Below are 23,467 nucleotides of genomic sequence, written 5' to 3' on the forward strand. Positions count from 1 at the left end.
GTATAATTTCAAGATTAACAGTCGTAGATGTGTATGGGTAATATTGTAACTCCTCTTGAGTTTATCAGGTATTTTGAGAGTTGATAGAGATGTTTATATGCAGTTTTTGATGTAATGTGTATGTTTATGCATGTGAATGGAGATTGAAGTGTGTGGCACAGGGTAAGTATGTGTAACTGGTATTAATTAGGTGATACACCTTCACTATGACTCCAGCATCTCCTACGAATGCTTCCAAAAACGTGCCAAACTGGATCATCTGACGTGCTCCCTGTATTTCATGAGTAGGTGGCTTTGCAAAAGAACTAAACTTCCTTTTCTATTGCTATCTCATAGGTCAATTCATTTAGTTAAACTCTGTTGATATAAAATTTATCATTGGTTTGTGATGTTTATATAGAAAAAGTGAAACACTTTATGTAATTTAAGTCAAATATGTTCACCCAATTAAAAGTTTTTTCTTGACCCCCCAAAAACATGAGTCATTTACAATTATAGTTGCATCACATCTGAACAATTAATACCATTAAGCTATAGAAACTATGCACCTTAATAAAAATATATAAAGAGTGAACCTTGCGAAAAGTGCTGAATTGGCAACGCACAAAACCTCCGTTATCCACAGAGAGAAGAGAAGTGCGTGTGAGATTCCCTACAGTGCCATTCCAATGTTCCACTAAGTTTGTGAAGATAAATCAGTTGCTTTGCCTAATTAATCCTTGGCCTTTTTACTGAGGCTTCCAGCATGGATGCCAGTTGTGATGGTGATTTTTTTTTTTTTTTTTAATGATGCTGGCACATTCATTGGGTATTGGATTGAGAGCACCAACTAATTTCAAATATGCAACCATATGGTTTTTATATGGTAACTAACATAAGTGCCCATCAAAAATGATGGGAAAAAAGCCATGTAATCAAATGTGTAAATGAATAAATCTGAATGTTTTACAAAATTGGCACACCATCCATCAGCTATGCTTCTCAGCGTCCTCTTCAATGAATCTGCTGCTGCCTTCAGCACGTCTTCTGCTATCTCTGCCAACCTTTATCTTTCACTTCCACCTATGACATTGTTTGGTCATTAGTTTTCTTTTAGCTTTGCCATGCTTTCTGCATTCAATTGTTCTCTGTTCTCTGCTTCATCTTGGTTCTCGTTTACTGCTTGGGAGAACAATTTTTAAATCATGTTATGTGCATAAAGAGCAGTGTTAAGTGCACACATCAGCTGTCTGCAGATTGCTCTCCCTCAGTACTGCTGAAAGTACCGGATGTGCATTGTGGAGTGGGGATATGCAGACAAAATATTTTTGGTTCGTTTTGCTTCCTTCATCTTTTGCTCCATTTATTGACAAAATTTTGTTTCATGGGTTTGTTTTATTCAGATTTTCATTTGGGCAAACAGCATGTCCTTTTTGCTGATACATAAAAATCTGAAAATGTTCAGGTTTTTTGGGGGCATTTTTAAATTGTTTCAAATTTAATGAAACGAAACAAAAATGGCCTCATTCAGGTCAGAATGCACTTTTGTTTTAAATGAGTGCACATTTCTATTGTGGAACAATCTGTGTACTGGTTAGATGAATAACGACTAGGAAGAAAATCATTTAAATTGTACTTTCTTTTAAATTGATTGTTTAGGGCCAGTTTTTGGTGAAATGCCAAGGGTAGACATTATGGAAACCCAGTCAGTCAGTAAATGTCCCTACAATTCTGCGCAAATATGGTTTTTGGAGTTTGACAGAATGACCAATACATTTATTTATTTATTTAATAGCTTTTTTTTTAATACCGATATTCGTGGGTACATCATATCGGTTTACATATAACTGAAGGAAAATACAAAAAATAGGGACGGGGAGAATGGAGCAGGAGGAGAAAAATAACGAAGATCTACTATGAACCAGAGAAAAGGCTGAAAAAGGACAGAAAATAAAACTAATATAGGAACAGTACCTTGCAGTGTAACAATGTAAAAAATAGTACAGGGATTTTCAAATAAACACTATACAATCATGCAAAATATACAATATACGCAATGAATACACTATAACATGGTTAGGAGTCTTGAAGTACAAGGGAGGGATAGGAGAGGGAGGGCTAAAGTTATAGGGGAAAATCAGTGGCGATTAAAAACAGGGGAGAAAAATAACTGAAAGGAATTATAAAAAAGGCAGGGACAGGGAAGGAGGAACTGATGGGGGAAGACAGCGAGGAAATACTTTGAACTGGTGGGAAGGGTTGGAGAAATGGCAGAAGAATAATTGAAGTAGGAGGAATACCTTGCATATAACATTATGACAAGGTAAAGGATCTTGCGAATAAACAAAATGCAATAAACAATGTACAGGGTAAAGGAACTTGCAAATAAAATATAATAAACAATATACAATATAAAATCTTGCAAAAAGAACAATAAACAAAATACAATATACAAGGTAAAGGATCTTGCGAATAAGCAAAATACAATAAACAATATACAATCTTGCAAACAGTGCAATATAGCATGGCAGTTAGTCTTGTAAGAGTACAAGGGAGAAATTAATAAAAGGGAGGAAGAGGGCTGCAGCAAATTATGTAGAAGCAAATTATGTAGATAGATGGCTTCATCACTATTCACCTGAGCCAGATCTGAACAAAGCCTTTGAAGGCAGAGATATCTAAACATCTGAAATGATTCTTGAGGGGATAGCTCGCTACTTTAGCCATCCGGTCCAGAGCTTTTCATTTGTGCTGGACCTTAAGCTCACTTTAAGTGCTCAGGTCCAGGCTGTAGTTGAGGCAGCATTTTGTTAACTATATCCGCTATGTCATCTCCACCCGCCATTGTCACAGTCACTCAGGACCTGTATGATCTCCTGCCTTGTCTAACTCGCTCAACATTGGGATTCCAAAAGAAGTCACCCAATGTCTGAAGCTCACGGAATGCTACACCTCAAATGCTGTTGAGTATAAAAAAAATAAAAAAAAGTTAGGAAAGGTTACAACTGTCTTAAAATCCCCACAATGCCTACAGCTATTTTTCCAAAACAAATAATCTTATCTTTCAATCCCTCGAGGACTGCCCCACTCTACCTGACCCATCCTGTGAACACACGTGTGCCCTCTCGTGCTCTGCCTTCACTGACACAAGGGTGCCCAGTGGTCCTGCTAGTACAGGATCAGGGTCTCAGCGTTTCCAGGGAGAGAGAGAGAGGGCCTTCTCAAGGTCAGTTCCAATGCTTTACAACCCTCTGCTGTTCATCATCAGACTAGGAACTAATCTGCTAGTCTTCACGGCCTTTGGAAACCGCCTTCTCATTATGACATGTCTGACAGACCCTCCCCCTGGCTGGGTATTACTTGCAAGCTCATTTCTGAATCTTACAATATTTTCATGGTGAGGGTACTATAGATTGCATCTTTCAGTACTTTACCCTGCTTATTTATGTATATTTCTGATTTACTGAAATAAGCCCTAAGGGCCTGATTTTCAAAAGAATTTACACGATTAACATTGGTTTTTACACATTTAAATGTACTTTACCAATGTAAGTGGGCTTTTGAAAATTGCTGCAATATGTGCCGTGGAATTGTCCATAGGATATTCACATGTAACTGCACTTTGTGCGCGTAAATGGCTTTTGAAAATTGCTATGATATTGTTGCATTTATACCTGTAACTCCTTATAAAATTATCTTCTAAGTGTACTGCAAATTTGCCCCTCTGTGCACACTATTATTCTTTTATTTCTTGTTAAACCACCTTTTAAGTTAAAATGAAAGCAGTTTACAAATTTAAATACCTAAAATCAATTATATATTGCATGCATCAAATTGATAAAAAAAAAATTGTATACAATAAAAAAAAATGAGCAGGACAGACATAAATATATATGCACAGATCGGTATGAATGTCCTAACTTAGTTATGTTTAAGTCATCTGCTTTTTTTGAGCAATCACTAGCAAGGCAATTCTCCCCCAATATGCTGAATTGGGTGAAGTTTTGTGGCATAAACAAGTATCTCATTTGGGTCTAGATTAAAGTCAGGAGACTTCCTGTGACCCAAACCTTGCTTTTATTCTAAAATCACTCAACTCATTATATTTGTGACTAAGATTGCATTTTAAATTAGGTTTCTAAAGGTGAAAGGCTAGTGGACATACTGTGCAGCATTTCCCTGTCATCATCTGAGCTGTAAGGGCAAACAAAACAGTATTTTAAAATTTCATAAATGTTAATTTCTATTTAAAGAAATTCAGGAATCATGTCACTATGTATAGAGTGTGAGATTTTATTGGTGCTGATTATTATTTTAAAACAAAACAAGTTAATGTTTTTATTTTCCCAATAAACTTTTAAGACATCTTGGTACCATTTGCAAGCTATTCTTTGCTATTGATTTATTGCATATTGACATGTCAGTCTAGAAGATCTGCACAGAGTATTTATCATTATAATTCTTAAATACGTGAAAAATAATATCTTAACTTGTCGATAAAAATCATCCTGTGAGCTAAGATTTACAAATATTTAGGGCAGAAGGAATTGGGCATTCTTTGATCATTTTCTGGGCATGAATGTTGTCAGTGCTACATACATATATATAAGAGAAAAGTACACTGTTTATTATCACAACACTTTAAATAATTCTGGAAATGTGTCCTAAAATACACATACACTCACACATCCATTCCATAAAAACACCACACAAAATACAGAAAGATAGTCAGCCATAAGGCCGTAAGGCCTATACAACAATGGTTTCCAATAAACAAGTACAAAGTCATATATCAGTGCTCCCTGTGGCTTTTATATGACCACTTACAACTCTATACCTGGCTTTCGCCCTTTTTTTTAAACTATGAATATGAAACTAAAAAACTGAAATGTGACTGTATGACGACTTAAATTTCTTAAATGTATCTTCATATGGCAGACTTCCCTGTATATACCTACTCACTTCAGGGCAACACTTCATGTTATTGTTGTAGTTTAACCCCTTTCTTCCCTTCCGGGTAATGCTTCATGTTGTCACTGTGGTTTGACCCCAACAAGCGGCCCTTGGTTCACAACCATCTGCTTCACAAAAATCTCTGTGAAGCCGTGTGCATTGGCCAGCTGCGTGATAAGCATCAAGAAGCGGATACAGCTTATGTGAATTGGAGTCTTGAACACATTTACCAGGTTTTGACAACTCATCATGAATAGATAATTTCCTTCGTATGGATATAAGCTGGTTTGGGAGAGTTAAGAGGCACTCGGTGGCAACGTTTGGCATATTTTGTGCGGATGGTCTGGGGACAAATTGGATTATATTGTGGTTATCATCCCCCTGAGGAAGCAGATGGTTGTGAACCAAGGGCCGCTTGTTGGGGTCAAACCACAGTGACAACATGAAGCATTACCCGGAAGGGAAGAAAGGGGTTAAACTACAACAATAACATGAAGTGTTGCCCTGAAGTGAGTAGGTATATACAGGGAAGTCTGCCATATGAAGATACATTTAAGAAATTTAAGTCGTCATACAGTCACATTTCAGTGTTTTAGTTTCATATTGATAGTTAAAAAAAAACAGGCGAAAGCCAGGTATAGAGTTGTAAGTGGTCATATAAAAGCCAAAGGGAGCACTGATATGACTTTGTACTTGTTTATTGGAAATCATTGTTGTATAGGCCTTATGGCCTTCTGGTTGACTATCTTTCTGTATTTTGTGTGGTGTTTTTATGGTATGGATGTGTGAGTGTATGTGTATGTTAGTTTTTGGGTACTTGCCAGGTTCTTATGGCCTGGATTGGCCAAGTTGGAAACAGGATGCTGGGCTTGTTGGACCCTTGGTCTGACCCAGTATGGCATTTTCTTATGTTCTTATTTTAGGACACATTTCCAGAATTATTTAAAGTTTGTGATAATAAACAGTGTACATTTCTCATATATATGTGTGCTTTACAATTTAGTTGAGAAAGTAGTTCAACATTACCCATTGTGTGTACCTTATATAGTCAGTGCTACATAGCCATTTTTTGTTGGTGTTTGCTAAGTCCTTTTGACTTATGTATGTGTTTACAATAATAAAATGTTTAGAATTTTCAAATAGCTGATTTTTGTTTTCAAATTTTTTTGTCTGCAGAGTTCCTATAGCTAAATCAAGTATGAAGAACATTGAACTGTCAGGACGACTAAATGGTCAGGAACACTCTATTACAGTCTCAATCACTGGGTCAATATTCTCTGTAAGTTGCATTAATTTCTTAGTATATCAGTGGACATTGCCATGATATTTTTATCATTTTGTTATCTTTCTTTTATTATGGCTGCTGCTGTTTGATAATTGAGAAATCATATTGGCATTGTTGCTAGGATGAGAAGCATTCCTTAAAACTAAATTCTGTCAGTGCTGCCTTACATGTAGAGGTCATGCCTTATCTAGGTGGTGGTAGTTCATTCTCATAAATGGAGCTAAAAAGTATATCTGACTGCTTGTGTGACAGAGTGACCCTGTTCTCCCCCCTTTAAACCTGTGTGAGACCAGGACAGGTCTTGTCCACCTTAAATCCCACACAGGAAGAGAGCTCTCTGGGTCTCGGATAAGAGCACAAGCTCAGCTGTGTTCAGGAGGCTCCTAAGCCTCCAGGAGGAAGGCAGCTCCTGTAAAGCGATCTGTCTAAACCAGAAGAGAGTGAATGTACACTGATCAGAAGCAAGGTAGTCTGCAGCCCTTGTGTGTGTAAGTGACTACTAGAGATGTGAATCGGAACCAGAATCGGTTCGGATTTCAGTTCCGATTCACATCTCTATAGATGTGAATCGGAACCAGAATCGGTTCGGATTTCAGTTCCGATTCACATCTCTAGTGACTACTGCTAAGGTAGGAAGTCCATTGTGAAGTATTGTATCGTTTAATAAAGTTTTATGTGCACCAGAAAAAGCTGGAGTCTGTGTGGCTCTGTCTCCAGCCAGGGAAACACTACTCAGTCTCCCACATATGGTGTCAAGGATTTTTTTCTCTAAGCTTCACACAGAAAAAACACCAAGCCTCCAGCGAGAAGCTTTAAGCCACTGTTCTTAATCTGTGTACAAGAACACTGAAAGTTGGAAGTAAAAGGGTGTGGCATAGGAAGCACACTGAAGTAGAGCAGGACTGTAAGTACAAGAGCACTGGCAACTAGAGGCTTGTTGCCTCATAGAGGAGTATGCAAATATAGGAAAAAAAAACCTGAAACTGCTTTTAAAATTGTGAGGACTAGAAGATAGTAGGATTAGGGTTGTTTTCTGTCCTGAACTCTGGACAGAAAGCTCTGTCCAGAGTTTAGGATTCATACTACACATTACAGTCAGCACCAGTGAGGCAGGATTTTCTTAAAACTTTTTTTCCTTTTGAAAAGAGAGAAGAAAATCAGTTGTGCATTGTGGCCCAGAGTGAAAGTGCAGCTGCTTAGAGGCCTGGCAGTATTACCAAAACTCTGGTCTGGATCCAGTAGGTGTACTGCAATGCAGGCGAAAGAAGAAAGAGAAGCCAGAGTGCTTAAAAGAAGAGTTGCCATGTACTTCTGTATAGTGGGAATTCCCTAGTCTCGAGCTGGGTGAGAAGGGAGAACATGAGGCTCAAGGTTTGGCTGCTGGAGAGGTCTGGAAGAACAAGGGAGCATGAGAGCCCATTCCCAAGAGTCCAAGCCAGGCAGGAAAGGGAATGCCTGGACTGGATGGGCAAGGAGTGCCACCAGTTCCTAGAGGAACTGGATGAGTTGCTGGCACAGATGTCCCGCAAGTGACTGAATCGTGGGAACAGTCATTGGTGCTGCAGGAAGTCCTGATGAAGACCCTGTAGGGTGCCCAAACTCTACCAAGAGCCAAGAAACAGCTTCCATGAGAAGCCTTGAGAATGGGGTCATAGAGAGCCCTGGGGAAGGCAACACAGTCTGCCCAGAAGGTGTCAGTATTGGGAGGCTGGAGGAATAGAGCAGGGAAAATCCTGAGCTGGGAGATGCAGGAAGCCTGAATTTGGCATGACAGGAGGTGCTGAGGGAAGGCCCTGTAGGGTGCTCAAACCTGAAGAGGAGTCGGTGGAGTCTCTAGCAAGAGGGAGCTCAGAGGAACCAATCCATGAAAGCAACAAGGAGTCAGCGAGAGGCATGATAGAATTACCAGAGCATGCTGGTCATTATGGTGCAGAAGAGGCTCAAGTCAACACAGAGATGAAGAGGCTCGAGTTCCACGGCCAGTCCAAGTAGTCCTAGGGTGGAAGTGGAACCTGGTGCTACAGATGGACTCAAAAGTCTGTGGGCATTCTCTAGGCAAGGGTCACAGTGGGTTGTGCTAACACTGTTGTCTGCGATATTCTTAATGTGTGCAGGTAAGCATGACATTAGATCCCTATCCCTAAGCATAGCTGTTGGGAGGCCAGAGGAAGCACAGTGTGATGTGGGGTACTTCCCTGGATGGGATCCAGGGCGAAGTAGTGATGTTCAGACCAATGGTTCCAAGCTGAGAGGGGTATATGAAAGAGCTGACCCTGTTTGCCCTCTTTAAATCTGTGCCGGACATGCACAGGGCCTGGTCCACCTTAAATCCCACAGAGGGAAAAGAGCTATTTGGGCAGGATCTGTCTGGGGCTGGGATAAGAGTGCAAGCCCAGCTGTGTTCGGGAGGCCCCTATGCCTCCAGGAGGAAGGCAGCCCCTGGAAAGCGATCTGTCCAAACCAGAAGTGAGTGTAAAGTGACCAGAAGCGAGGCAGAATACAGCCCCTTTGTGTGTAAATGACTACTACTAAAGTAGGAGGTTCATTGTGAAGTATTGTTTGTTTTTAAAGTTTTATGTGCACCAGAAAAGGCTGAAGTCAGTGTGGCTTTCTCCCTCCAGCCAGGGAAACTCTGCTCAGTCTCCAACAACTTGGAACCCCCACACCACCACCATGGAATGGGAGAACTGTGCTCAAGAATTTGAATAATTATGAAACTTGTTTTACTGTATCGCCTTAAGGTGAAATTGAAGTTAAATGTAAACCGGTATGATTTGTATCTCTACAAGAATATCGGTATAGAAAAAACAAAAATAAACAAATAAATAAATAAATAATTATGTTAGCATTGAGTCATGGGATCGGTCTCAACTGGGGAGTCCAATTCTCAGTGCTCTCAGGCCTATAGAGTTTCCCTTTGAAAATCTGACAGTGAGCCACTGCCACTGAATACTTTGCAAGTTGAAACTATGTGCGGTAATCAGATACGCATATCCCTATGCATATGTAAGTGGACCCATCTTAGCCCTGCCCCCATGTCATCCCCTTTCCCTGCAAAGTGCAGGGGGCCAAATTTTACAGGATTGTTTTCCATGGGTAAACGCCCCGTGCCCATGGGAATCCCTTTGAAAACTGGGTCCATTTCAGGTAGGAGGGGTATAGCAAATTTTTGCTATTATTCCTGTGTTGTAAATCATCAGAACTTTTCTTCTTGATTAATCAAATTGTAGGAATATTATTTGTGGTCTTAGGAGCACAGTGCGTGCCAACATAGGAGGATCTTCTGGCCCATCTGCCTGCTCAGCAATCTTTTACTTGATCTCTTCTCATCACCTTCCCTTGCACTCTGTGTTCTGTTATATGTCCCAAGCAGATTTGACTTCTGTCACTGTCTTGGATGTTGCCGCCTCTGATAGTGGATGATTCCCGTCATCTACCACTCTCTCAATAAAGTATATCTTCAGGTTTCATCTGAGCCTCCAACTTTGCATCACAACCCCCTGTCGTTGAGCTATGGGAAATGCTATCCCCGTGAATCGTATGGAAGCCTGCCATATATATATCAAAGTTTCTATTCATGTCACCCTTTCCCTTTTCTTCCTTCTATCCCGAGAGCAAATTTAAAGTTCCTTAAGTCTTCTCTGTTTAAAGCTTGCGTTGTAGGCCCTGCGTCATTTTGGTAGCAAGAGATTTATAGATGTGCTGGGCTTGTATTATAACATGTAAATTCCCACATTTGAAATAAAATTTAAGGCAAATTTAATTCATGAAAAAAGCATTGCATAAAATAATGCATGTTCGTTTGAAGGTACTGTATCTAGTTAGGTTGTAAATATAATAGCTTTTATATTATATTAATTATAAATCTGTGTATGATTGGTCAGAAACCTTATACATCTAGCATAACAATAAAAATCTGATTAAAGATATAGGAGCAGTCCTGGGGTACTGTTCACTAAACTGCTTTGGTCTTAAAGTATATTAGATGTATGACTTACCTTTGAACATGCATTAAAGAAGGATTAACCTGTGTTAATATGGTTGTGTTAAAAGTGGCAAAAGGAAAAAACAGCAAGACACAAAATGGAAACATGCCCAAAATGTGATATAAAAATACAAGGGAGCATTTCCCAGTTTTACACAATAGGTGCTGACGTTCACCCTGTAATATATCAAATAGATGTTTGTGTGTTATAGAAAAGAGTAAGAACATCATGTTCATACTGTGTTTAAACTGGAAAAAGTAGAGTTAAAAACTAAAATCATAACTTGCAGTGAATAAAGCTCAAATTGCAATTTTTCAAGCATACTCACTTCTCACATAAGTGAATATGCGTCATAAGTAACAGAGATCGAGGATGCTGTTTGGGGAAGTGGAACTCTGATGCAGGGTTTGGGGCTGGGAAGAGTGGGCTCGGATGTCGTCTGTGCGAGCGGTGGGGGCCAGGACCCAGATCTAAGCTCTCTTCTCTCTCTCTCAAACGCCGAGCGCCGCAGTCAGATATCTGTCATGCTTTGCAAGGCAATGAATTCCACAACGGTGACCCAGCAGTTGAGAATGCCCGCTCTCGTGTCTCAGTGAGAAATATGGAACCATGGAGAGGACACTTCAAGAACCACCCGGTGGGCAAACTTCAAGGTCTGAACTGGAGTGTAAATCCAGAGAATCAAATTAATCCATGGCGAGGAGGTTTTATAGAATAATTTATGAATGATCATTGCCAATCTGTACTTAATCAGCCATTGAATTAGGGAGCCAGTGGCAAATTAGTGGCAATTATGTGACAAATTTTCATAATTTTGCATATATTTGTAATTTAAATAATTTTTTTACTTTATAAAAATAGTCATTTTCTGACATTTTTGAGTGTAGTTAATGTATTTGGTTCTTCATTAAAGGAAAAGATTGGCTTTGGGGAGGAAGGCGGGGAAGGCATCTGGGAATGGAAAGATCTCAGAGGAGGGGAATGAAGAAGGAATTTTAGGCATGAAGAGAACAGAGATAAGGAATGGTGGAGGAAGAGACACAGAGGGGAGGGTAAGGGAAGGGAATGAGAGGGTAGGCAGGACGGGGTGGGAAGAGGGAGAAGGCATGGGGAGGAGGAAGGAGAATCAGGGATGGGACGGGAAGAAAGGGTGTATTGGGGATAGGGGTGAAAGAAGGAGGGAAGATTGTGATGGAAAAGAGGGAGGAGCAAGGGTGGGGGCATTGGAGAAGACTGAGATGAGGATAGAGAAGGAAGGAAGCCACTGCCCCTCAATCACATCCCCATCCCCTTTCCCTTACCCTCCCCCACCCCCCCTTTCATGTGATCCCTTCACACCCTAACATCCCCTCCAATGTTCTCATTCACTTCCTACAGCCCACTCCAGTCTTGCATGGGGATCCACTAATTCATGCTCTACACCAACTCCATTTCCCCTCTCACTTTCACAATGGCACTCACTCCCATCCCACAAACACTCATTCATTTTCTTCTCACTCATTCTCCCCACTTTCATCTCTCACTCTCTCTCGGTTATTCTTTCACCCAGCCTCAAGATCTCCTCACTCAATGTGCTTCATGTTTTTCTCCTGACACTCTTTCCTATCCTTCCACATTACCTCATCTACTTTCTTCCCTCATTTTTCCCCTCTTTCACTTCCCTTCCCCACCATCCCCTCACTCTGCCTCTTTCACTCCCCCTACCCGGTCCCCTCATTCACACTGATTCATGCCCCCCCCCCCCATGAACTCATTCACCCTGATCTTTTCCCTCTCCCCATGAGCCTCTAACTCATCCTGGTTCCTCCCTCTATGAACCCCCTCACCTACCCTGGTTCACTCCCTCCGCCTCCACAACATGAACCTCTCACTTCCCCTGTTTTACTCCCTCCCCCCTCCCCCCCCCCCCCCCCCCCCCCCCCCCACAATGAACCCCTCACAAACCCTGGTTTACTTCCTCCCCTCACAAAAACCAGTGCAAAGACTGTGGGTGAAAAGTACTAGGAGACTTGCACCTGTGTGGTCAGTTCAGAAATTGCCCCCAAGATATGTAAAATCTGCACAGCTTAATATTTAAATATTTACCAAGATACAACCATTATCATGGTGATTACAGGCAATCAACTCCAGGATATTTACTTATAGGGTTGACTCCTCCCAAGTTGGTGCTTCTGGAGCTTCAATCCTCCATGGAATCCTTGAAGGGCTTCAGCATTTGTATCAGCTGCCTCATTACTGCGCATTCATGATGCCCCAGGGGACAGTGTTCAGCTATCTCTGTTTTCAGAGACAGATCATGAAGGGGTGTGTGCTGCTCCACTAACCTCTGCAGCATCAGATAGGTGGAATTCCAGCAGGTGCCCACATCTTGAATCAGATGCTTATGAGGCATCTTAACTTCTCCTGCTTCTCATGGAGAAAGCTGCTCTGTCTTCATGCTTCAAGGGAGACTCTGGGGGGGAGGAGGAGAAGGTAGAGACTGTGACACTTGTATGTCCTGATTAAGCTGCTGAGGTAAGCAGCTTGTTGTGTTCCTTCACTATAAATGAAGTGTTCTGTGGAGAAAGGCTGGATTCCTGACTGCTTGGTCCTCCAGTAGCCTTCTAAAGCTGAAGACCACTCTCACACACACAATACAGGGGTATAGACCGAGGACGTATTTATTTATAGAAAAGATGGTAGATACATGGAACAGCCTCCCAGTGAGGTGGTTGACACGAGGACAGTATTTGAATTCTATAGTCATGGGACAAGTAGAGATGATCTCTGAGGGAATGGCAAGAATTGTAGTGGATGGATAAACAAGGTGGGCCATTTGATCTTTTGCTGCTATCATGTTTCTATGTTACCATGGTAACTGTAACATTCTTGGCAGGTTACTTCAGTAATCTGCCATTCTTTTCTTGCATAGCATCTGATATCTTCTTGTTACTTCCCATCCAGGTAGTAGCCAAGCTGTTCCCTGCTTAGCTTCCTGAGGAATTCAGGCTCTTCTAAGGCAGCTTTGCTAGGGGTATTGTTTACTCTCTAATTTTATATTTGTCTTCTGTTTTGTTTTTTTTGTTTTTTTTAAATAAATGTTGATGGGTTTAATTTAAATTTGCAAGTACTCCCACACCCAAACTCTATTACCTCTTAAGCTGATTTCTCAATGTGTTCTTATAGATTTACATATTTGTCATCTTTAGTAATACTTCTTTCTGTGTAATGGATCCTCTAAATTAGACTTGTTCTGCATGGTGACTAAAATATTCAGAGGATGGCTAAGTTAGCCTGGTGTAGCAAAACTGACACATGGGTGGCACCTTATAGACTAACTAGTTTATTGAGGCATGAGCTTTCAAGGACAGAGTCCACTTAGTCATATGCACGTGGTGGTTAAAGAGGCTGATGCAGACCTTCTGTTGGTTGCTATTTGTTTGCCTGATTCATTTTTTCTACTGTAGATAACACCTTCAGCCTGTTTGTTGACTCTTAATTCCATGTATCCAAGTGGACTAACACAGCTACCACAATTCTTTTTTTCTAATGAATAATCTCATGATAGTATAGAAGGTTTCAATCAGCTTCTAAAAGAATGCAGTTACAGTACTATTAATTGGTAAATCCAGCTTTCCAAAGGATATAAGCGGTCATCTCATAAAACCATCTTAATAGAGATTGGTACTTGAAAATAACAAAGATATTGCCCTGTATAAAATGAGAAGGACTCTCCAACAGAGGGATAAATTCAATAGGATTCTCTTATTATGAGCTCTGTTGTATTGAATTTCCTGTTTATATATCGGATGTCTTTTCAGGGCTTTCGAAAGCCAGAGCAGTAACAGGGCTGGACCCAGGAACAAGGTCAAGCATCAGGGCCTGAACCTGTCACCTCCCACTCGAGCTGAGCTGTCAGTGCTTATCAGGCAGTGCACCGAAACAGGGATGGAAGGGCAACCACTAGAACAAGAAGAAGAACAAAAGGATGCCCACAGATAAACACCAGTCTGGACAGAGGAATGCACCACAAGGCAAGAAATAAGGGCAAGGAGAGGCCACAGTATTAGAGTTAATACCACAAGACACAGGACAGACAGGCAGATGGACAAGGCAGAGCAAAATCAAACCCAGAAGGCCACACAAACCGGAGCCAAACCAAAGACAGGCACAGAAAATAGGGCAAACCCGGAGGGGACAAGAAGGCCACTAAACTGGGGCCAAATACCAAACAGAAGCTCAGTTACCAGAGCTAGAGCTAGAAGGCCAAATACATGACTAAGGCAGGGGGGCCCCACAACCAGGACCAGGCTGAGGCGAGACACTATGCTTGAGGCCGACTTTTAAGGCTGTGGCAGTGTGGGAAACATGGCCACCAGCAGGACCTCAAACCATAGGGCTTAGAGGGACTGAGCAGCAGAGACCTCAGCCCACTGACAGGAGTCCAGCACTGTACCGGTATCCTCCTGATAATCCATTTCCTTCTAATCTATTAAAAAAACAAAAGTAAAACATCTGTTACAGGAAACTAAATTATGTAGTAGAAGCTGCCATGTGAGAGGTTTGATTCCTGGTCCTGTTTCCTCTCGGCTAGTAGGGGCTGGGGATGCTTCTGAGGCAGCCTATATAGCTCCAGATTAAGGGAGGGATTTCCAGCCATCAGACAACAGTGATGCCTACGAGTGGGTTTCAGGATGATCGCCTATTGCATTGCAAAGTGAGCTGCAGCCTGTGAGCCTTTTACGTTGACTGCAGCTGGAACAACTGGATTAGGGAAAGATTAGAGTAGGACTTTTAATTAAAAAAAAAAATCTCTGGCACAAATGAAGGCCTCTGGCATCATAGATATGGTTCCTTCTTGTAAGGTTATTCCTATTTTATGTCTGTGTGGAAAATGCATACTACATTTGGCCCATAAAAGCAGTGAATGGGATAGAGTCCAACTGGACTGAAAATTCGGTTGAGAAGGAAAGTGAGGGGGGAAAAATACAAAAGAAATCTTGTTAGACAGCGCGGTCTGTATTAATGGATACCCATTTTACCAGAATCAGTGTTCAAATTCAAATTCTAAATGAAATCGAGCCCAATTCACAGATCTATAGTAGCAAACAAAGATGGAAGTGGTAGAACCATATGTGCATGACTTTTAGGCAATGCAGCATATTTCTGGCGTGCTTCTTTTGTTTATTTATTTAGAAACTTTTATATACCGGTATAAGTGGGGACATCATACCGGTTTACATTTGAACAAAAGGCTTGAAAATACATGATGACAAGGAAAGTGAACCCCGGGAGGGGGATAACAAGGAGCAGCGTGGAAAGATTAACGTAACAGGAACAAGCATAAGTTAAAAGTATAATTAGTTCCTTAATATAAGGAGGTTGCGATCACCATGAGGCGGTGCAGGGATGGGGTGGATGTGGAATCTATTCTGGATAGGCTTGCTTGAATAGTAGCATTTTTAGTTTCTTTTTAAATTTGAATAAACATGGTTGGAGGGGCATGTGTACAGGGAGGGAGTTCCAGAGAGAGGGGCCTGCAATAGAGAGGTTTGGTGCAGATTACTGGGGAAAGCAGGTCACGTCAGGCGTAGAGAAGTTTTCTATGGAGAAAATTGAAGCTCAGTTTAAGAATTCCATGCTACAGTAAATTATCATTCAAAGGGGAGGAATATAAAAAATTATTTACATTTTAACTTCCGCATTGTTGGCTTACCTGAAATCTGGCACTTTTTTTTTTTTTTTTAACTATTTTTATGTTTTTTTATTTGTTATAAATCCCGCAAAGGTGCTTTGCATGTACTATTTTTCTTTGCACATTGCCATCTGAATTTAAAAGGAAAATGTAATATTCTATCGTGTCAAATTTCAAAAGCCCAATTACCTGTGTTAAATGGGCTTAGCACAGGTAAAACCTATTGACAATTTAATGGCATGTATTATAGTAATTTTTAGTTTTGAAAATTGCTACAATATGTACTAATGAATTGCCAATAACATGGGTAAATGGGCTTTGGGAACTTGGTATGATGGTATGCAACATTTACATTTCCCTTTGAACATTACCCCATTAGTGTTTTTATCACGTGGTTTATTGCGTTAAAGTGATATCACGGGGTTATGAGTTATTCTTGTACATGGATACTCTATGTTTTGACTTCCATAAAGGAAGCCTCCTGCAGGAAAAGAGGACCACAGTTGGTGAAAAATTAGCAGCACTGCTGGTGGAAAATTAGCAGCAGATGGCAACTGGGGCTATTGCCAGACAGCAGAATATAAGACAGTAAGAGGCCGTTTTGGGGGAAGAAGGCTAGAAGCAGATGCCAGCTGAGAAGGCATTTATTTATTTATTTTAAAACACTTCATATTCCGCCTATAGCGGTATACATGTGCTAAGCGGACAACGTAGGTACATAAACATAAAATTAACAAAACATACCGCATACAATATCTACTCAAGACATAAAAATAAACGCAGTATTTGAATAAAACAACAAATATGGCCCATAAAAAGGGCTCAGAAAATTAAACCGCCTTTAACTGTTTTCTGAAAGAAGGCGTAATCGGTTTGTAGATGGAGCTTGTCTATTCGGCCTAGGCCAGGGAAGGCTGTATGTATGATTTTCCCTTGGTCTGGTGAGCAGCCGTGAGTGGAGGTGGGGACGCTAAAGGAATGTTTGGCAGCTGAATGAGGGTGAGGACATGGAGGGCCTGAGGAGCTGTGGCAGCAGGCGTGACGTGAAGCCCGACAATGAGGGAGGCAATTAAGGAGCCCTCAGTGGGTGGAGGGGGTGCGAAAGGACAGTGACTAGAGGTGTGGGGGAGAGAGAGAGAAGCAAAGGAGCAATAGTTAGATGTGTGGGCATCGTAGGGACTGTTGACTGTGGGCAGATGGCAGCACCATCGGTGGTTTCTGATGACCGCTTGGACACTGCAGGGGAAATAGGACTTTGAGATGTATCACAGGATGCACCTTGGGATGGACAAAGATATCTGTGAGCGTGTTGATCCTCAAGGCTTACTTACCCAGAGCGGTGTTTAAAAGAAATGACAGCAGGCAAAAGAGCAACTGCCCTCCCCTGGCTCTTTCCAACTTCTGTTAAACTAAGCCACAGGGGAGGGCAGGTGAGGGTAAAAAAAAGCGGAGATGATGTTTATCAAATCTAGGCGCGAACCTTTTGAGCAAAATTCTACCAGCGCTAAAGCAGGTACTTTCTATCCACAGCAAGTTTCAAATTCAAAAGCAAAGACTGAGGGTGAAAAGGGAGACTTGCACCTATGTGGTCAGTTCAGAAATTGCCCCTAAGATATGTAAAATCTGCCTCCAGGCAGGCGCAAAAGGTAAAATAAAAATTTGTCACAGCTTTCTTCCCCTAGTCTGATAGTCTTTCGCCTCCATCCATACACATATCACATATCTCACAACTGCCTTCCCTTCTTCTTCTTATCACCAGGCCTCTACTCATTACTGAGGCGTATTCCTCCTTCCTACCCACCTCCGTCTAACCACTGAGTTCCACCACCTCGTACCACTCCCCTCTACTAATACCATTCATCCCTGCCTCCCATGATGCTGCTAAGCAGCACTCCATCTTCCTTTTCCATCCACTGTGACCAAAAAGAGCCCCCCCTGTCCTACCCACTGCTAATATCACCAAACATGTCCCTCCTACTCCTTTTGAAACTACCTGTTCCCACTCCTCCCTTCCCACGTTGTGCTGCCAGCAAGCCCTGCCTCTCTTCCCCTCCAGCCCTATCATGCAAGCCCCCTCCTTTGCCGATGTCACTAAGTCCCTCCCTTCTGTCACTTGCGGATATTGGTGATTCCCATCCCTACTGGCATCTCTCAGCTCTGTCTTCTCCCTTTCTTGGTGGCATCACTGGGTAGATGGGGAGGATCAACAAAAGGGTAAGAGGAGGAGGGAGAGGGGGCTCTTAGGCCAGTGGCTGATGGAAGCAAAGGTGCGAGATTTATCAACAACAGGGAGCTCAGCAGGAAATGAGGGCAGTGGCATCAGTAGGGGATTCACCACTGTGGGGGCCAGGTAGTGTAGAGCGCAGCAACATCAATGGGAAAAGATGCAGAGCTCAGCAGAGGACAGGGGCAGGAGTGGGTCTGTGAGATCAATGGCATTGGTGGTGTGAGCGAGGAGCGTTGCTTAATCAAATGTTGCTTGGGATCCTCTAGCAAAAACCTGACATCTTTCCAGTGCATTTGGGTAAAATAACAAAAATTCCATTGAAGTTGAAGCAACCTCAAGTTTGTCTGCTTCAGCCTCATATATCTCGAGATGTTTTGGTATCCTATGCCAGATGCAGAGATGGAGGCAGAATTGTGAGGCTGATGGTGTTTTTGTCAAATAAGTTCATATTCTTCATATTGTTGTGTTTTTGTTCTTTTTATTGCTGTTGACGTAGGTGATGATGTAAGACTTGAATATAGTTTAAAAAAAATATAAGTATGACTCAATAGTTCTTAAATTGTGGCCAATGGGGTCAGTAAGTTTTACTCACTATGAGACCTTTTGCAATTGATATTGTGTATTACTTACCCAGTTAAAGACTAATGCAGGGAAATATACCCCTGTACCTGCCCCTGTACTCTGCTGAGTGGATTAATGCATTCGACTAATACACAAATTAGAAAAATGTTATGGTTTGGAACGAGCTTTATCCTTGCACTGTAAAATAATTTGTGTGGTGTATGGTTATCTTACAAACAGACATTAAAAAATATATATTTGGGGGTTTTTCACCCACATGTTCGTGCAGATCTTCCACAAGCATATACATCTTCTCATGCATTTTGCATATATTTGATTTAACCTGCCCAACTCTGTGCATGAAAAATAGAGCATTAAACATCAATTCTATGAAAATTCTGCTTCATTATCTTACCAGTTGAAATTATATGTGCCTTCTGTTGCATTTTCCCTTGTTCCTTAGAGATTACTGGTTTAAATAGGTTATACTAGAAAACGTGTGTAAGCAAATAGGCCCAGATGTGCATAAACCAGTGCCGGTTATCAGTGGTTTAATCATGTGCATCCCATTAGATCCATTTACTTTATTTTGTATTATAATTGTGTTTGCAGTTATTTACAAATGTTAGAACATGAAATACCCGATATTTCTGCTGATTAATTGTTTTTTGTGTCTCTCTTGATAAAGCCGCCCAACAGATACAGCAGTCGGTGTAACATTATTGCCAGTGGTGGCTGCTGAAGTGCGTCAGCTTTGGCTAAATGTTTTGATGTAATTTCCTCAAAAAGACAGGCTGGGGCTTTCCTTTGAAAAGTGTGAAGCCGTTTTAGACGCAGCTTCTCACATGGATCTAATTAGCTTTTTCATCGGGACTGTGGACGTCCTCTTGCTGCAGCCGAAGCCCCATTTCACTGACCCATAACTAGAAACACCTCGCTTCAAACGGGTTTCTTCAAAGAAAAGTAGGGTCTAGGGTTCCATGTTTTACTGCTTTTTGATGTCGGTTTCCCTTTAACTGAGAAGACCTTCTGTTTATACAACTGTTGTTATTAAGGAAAAACGTGGCTTTGTTCATGCCGTATCAATGCTGGCTATTGGCATAAGTCAAAGATCTGTAGAGCGGATCTTGCAACGCTAGACTGGAGGGAGTGCTGCACGTGCAACCAGTGGATTCATCCCGAGCTGTTTCTGAATGTCGGATTTATTTCAGGAAAACGCCATAAGTCTTAAAAGGATAGGAGTTATAGATGAAGGAATGAAATTAATAATGGCTTTTCAGCAACTGCTTTTATTTAGTGTGGTGGTTTGTATCTGATTCGTGGCTCTGTTTCTTTGCTGTTTCTAAATGTGTAGGTCTCTCGCTTGTTTGCATGGAGCGGTTGGTGGTGCCACATCGACTTGGAGTAATTTTGTTTGGCTTTTCGGTTTTCAAACATCTCTCCCACAAAGACAAAACAAGAGGGGGTTTTGTTTTCAAGCTTCTAAGATACAGAGTTTTACATGGAAGTAATTATTTTTAACACCGCAGGACCTTAGCTGCTTCCACATAACACTAGCAAAAGGCAGTTGCTTGAAAAAGCAAGCCTCGTGGTCTCCTGACCTACGTTCAGCCGGTCGGTGAAAGCAGTAATAGCTTTTTAAAATTACTTTCAGGATTGGATGTGGAAAAGTATGCACGGGAAGAGTTTTGCGTGTACACCCCCTCCCCCTCCCGAGGGGCCAGGGAAATCACTCACACACGTTCTTCTGATTTTAGAAAGGATGTGCGGAAATGTTCACGTGGACAGAAGTAGCTGCTCTCTAGCCATGCTACAGTATGTGTCGCCCCAATAATTTTTAAAGCCGATTTAGTCTGCTTTGAAAATTAGACTGAAAATCTGTGGAATGTGTGGGTTTTACGCTTATAAATGGGCTTTTGAAAATTGCTGCTTTTACATGCAAAACCTCTCTGAAATTTCACAGAATTTTCAAAAGATTTTACACGTATAATGGACTTTGAAAACTGCTATTTTTACGTAACTGTAAACTGTTACCAAAATTACCCTCTGTAATTTCTGGTAGACATTAGGCATCCCTTAATTGCTTATCAGTATAGTACTTTCATTTAGGCAAAGAATACAGGCATTCAGATTATATGTATTCTAGTTTACATTTTATTGAGCCTGCTGTTGTCAAATTTTAGAATGCACTCTCTAATCATTCTTAAATACAGTTTCTTTCCTTATATGGTTTCCCCACTTTCTTTTTAATTAATGCAATCATGGATCCTATGCCATCTTTCTATAGTGTATTCTGAATATTTAGGCACAGTTCTCTAAAGTTATAATCACTGATATTTAAACAAGTTTTTAAGATATTTTTATTCTCTAACCATTGTACATTTATAGAACGAGAAGTGTATGTATGATGATCAAAGGTTCTGTAAGAACTTATCGTAGATTTGATTGCACCTCGCCGTCAGCTCAAAGTTTATTCAGATATGTGCATGAAGAAGAAATCCATATTCATTTGCCAGGTAGTGCAAAATATAACGATTTTACTGAGGAAAATGTATTGCTTTCATTGCAGAGCAGTGGTGCTCAGCGATTTTATTTCTCTGCTAATGTGTAGTTACAAATATTTATATCTTGCTGGTCTGAAAGGCTCGTTTCTAGCGGGTTACAATAAAACAATAATACAGGTAAAATTCCAAAATGCAAAAGCACATCAAATACTCAAATATATATATGAAATGAAGGATGACACAAACAAAACCAAGACAAATATGAATAGAGTCGGCCCATAGAATGTGCATGAAATTATAAATTCCCTAAATTCAGTTCTTTATTGTGCAAAACATTTGGGCTGCAAATCTTATTAATAGCTAGTGGTTAGTCTTAAGGTCAAAGAGGCAATATTTACCGGCACTCAAAATAGTCTTTGTGGAAAGAAGTCCATGTGTCCCTTGTATATATTAATAACCTGAAAATCAGATGCTGGCTTTGGCTTGTGCTGCCAGAAATGTTGTGGGCTGCATGGATAACTCCTGCAGCACAATTTGAAGTGTTTTATGCATGCTCGTGATCTAACTGATCAGAAAAGACCTGCTACAAATGGCATTTGTCAAGCAAAAATATTGTCCGTTAACCTGAAGCAATATTTTTTTCCCTATTTAAACACAAGTTGTTTTGTATTTGTCTTTGGTGCTCATAGGAGCTGATGTAATAAGCCAGACTGGGCCTGGCTGCTGATTCCTGCCTGCTCGTTGCTCCCAGATGATGATGGGTGGGTCCCTATCTCCCTGGCCACTACTCCCACTAATTGCCCCCTTCCCCCTTTCCATGTATCCCTGCTCTGACCCCCCCCCCCCCCCAGTTCACGTACATCATTCTCCTCCTGCCCCATCTCCCCTCCCTGTCTCTAATTCTCCAACTCTATGAACCACACTCCTCCTATCCTCTCTGTGAGCACTCGCCCGCCTGTCCTGCTCCCCCACTCGCACTTCCTCTGTCACCCTCCATTGTTTTCCCAGCCATGAATACCCTCTCCACTCTTTCAGGAGCCTAGACACAAAGGTGGACGGAAAGACAGTCACAGACCAACAATCACATTCACGCTAAAGATTCACTCAAGAGCACAAAGATACAAGGATGGGAACCTGCAAGGGGAAAGCAGGCAGCACAAAAGACGCCACGAGGCAATCACAATTCAACAACCATCAACTCCAACGGCAAGAATAACGTCCAACGTCTAGTCTGGAGTTCACCTAATCCCACCCTGCACTGAAAAAATGGCTCTGGAAGCAGGAGGGGAGTCTCCAAGAAAAGAGATTGATATCTGTGCACCACAGGTCAGCCTAGGTCACGTCTATCAACCATTTGGGAACACGGCAACATTTTTCACACTAGCACTGATTTTTACTTCCGATTTCCTGTATATCGGTTTTAATGCTGGTTTTGGCGCGGTTTCTGAGCTTACCACAGATTCTTGGCACTAGTTTCACTTGCAAACCATTTATTTTACAGCATCGACCCTAGGCGAGATTTTGTAAAGCACGTGATATTAAAAAAAACCCAAAAACGTTTTATTACATTGGCCCCCATAGTTCTCGAGCTGCCCCTCATCAGTATTCACTCTAAGCAGCATAGGTGTGTGGCCGTGTGCAACTTTAATCCTTCCCATGCCCGGTGACCTTTTCCTCTGCATAGGTTGGGACTTGGTTGCCTTCCATTTCCTGCTTGTCTAAAGCCAGTCAGCGAAGTCCGAGTAAGTCCTGCCTCCTGCAGCCTACGCGAGTCCTCTGAGCCGCTGCTTGTAGCCCTGCCCTGAGTTGGGAATCAGAAGGGGGGGAGAGCTTGCTGTTGTGTGTGGCCGGCCGGCCGAGTCCTCACTCCCCCCTGGGACTGCCTTGTGGTTCAGGGCTGCTCGTGTTTGACCTCAGTGTCTCTCCCTGCCTCCAGGTACATGGAGAGGAGGGAGAGAGCCGTGTGCTGGCCGTGTGTATTAAGAGGCATTTGGAATAGATACCTGGAGTAACTGCTGGGGAATAGAATTAGGGAGACAGGTACTGCGGGAGGGGGAAAGAGGCAGGAGCAAATTCTGGGGATTAAAAGAAAGGAGGCAGATGCTTGGGCAAGTTTATTTTATATAAATATTTGGCTTTTTTTTATACTCACACCTTAAACTGAAGGGCCCTCTGGGGTAAGTATAGATGGGAAGAGAAGGTGAGAAATGGAGGGCTAAGACTGGTGGTGGCGTTGGGTAAGGAGGCGTTGTAGGGGACAGGGACAGTGTGCAGATTAAAGAATAGCACAAGGGTGGC

The 23,467-nt window shown here is 41.7% G+C and overlaps 1 protein-coding gene across 3 annotated transcripts in view; it reads left to right on the plus strand.

Annotated features, from left to right (window-relative positions):
* The window catches only part of PCCA (propionyl-CoA carboxylase subunit alpha), a 714,772-nt gene that overhangs the window by 456,674 nt on the left and 234,631 nt on the right, over positions 1-23,467 (plus strand). For all 3 annotated transcript variants that reach the window (XM_029604503.1, XM_029604502.1, XM_029604504.1), the window contains one exon: positions 6,109-6,211. In XM_029604503.1, coding sequence (XP_029460363.1) covers positions 6,109-6,211 — 103 coding nt within the window. The remainder of the gene's footprint in view (positions 1-6,108; positions 6,212-23,467) is intronic.

This window comes from Rhinatrema bivittatum, chromosome 5, assembly GCF_901001135.1.
Source record: "Rhinatrema bivittatum chromosome 5, aRhiBiv1.1, whole genome shotgun sequence".
In the NCBI taxonomy this organism is placed as follows: domain Eukaryota; kingdom Metazoa; phylum Chordata; class Amphibia; order Gymnophiona; family Rhinatrematidae; genus Rhinatrema; species Rhinatrema bivittatum.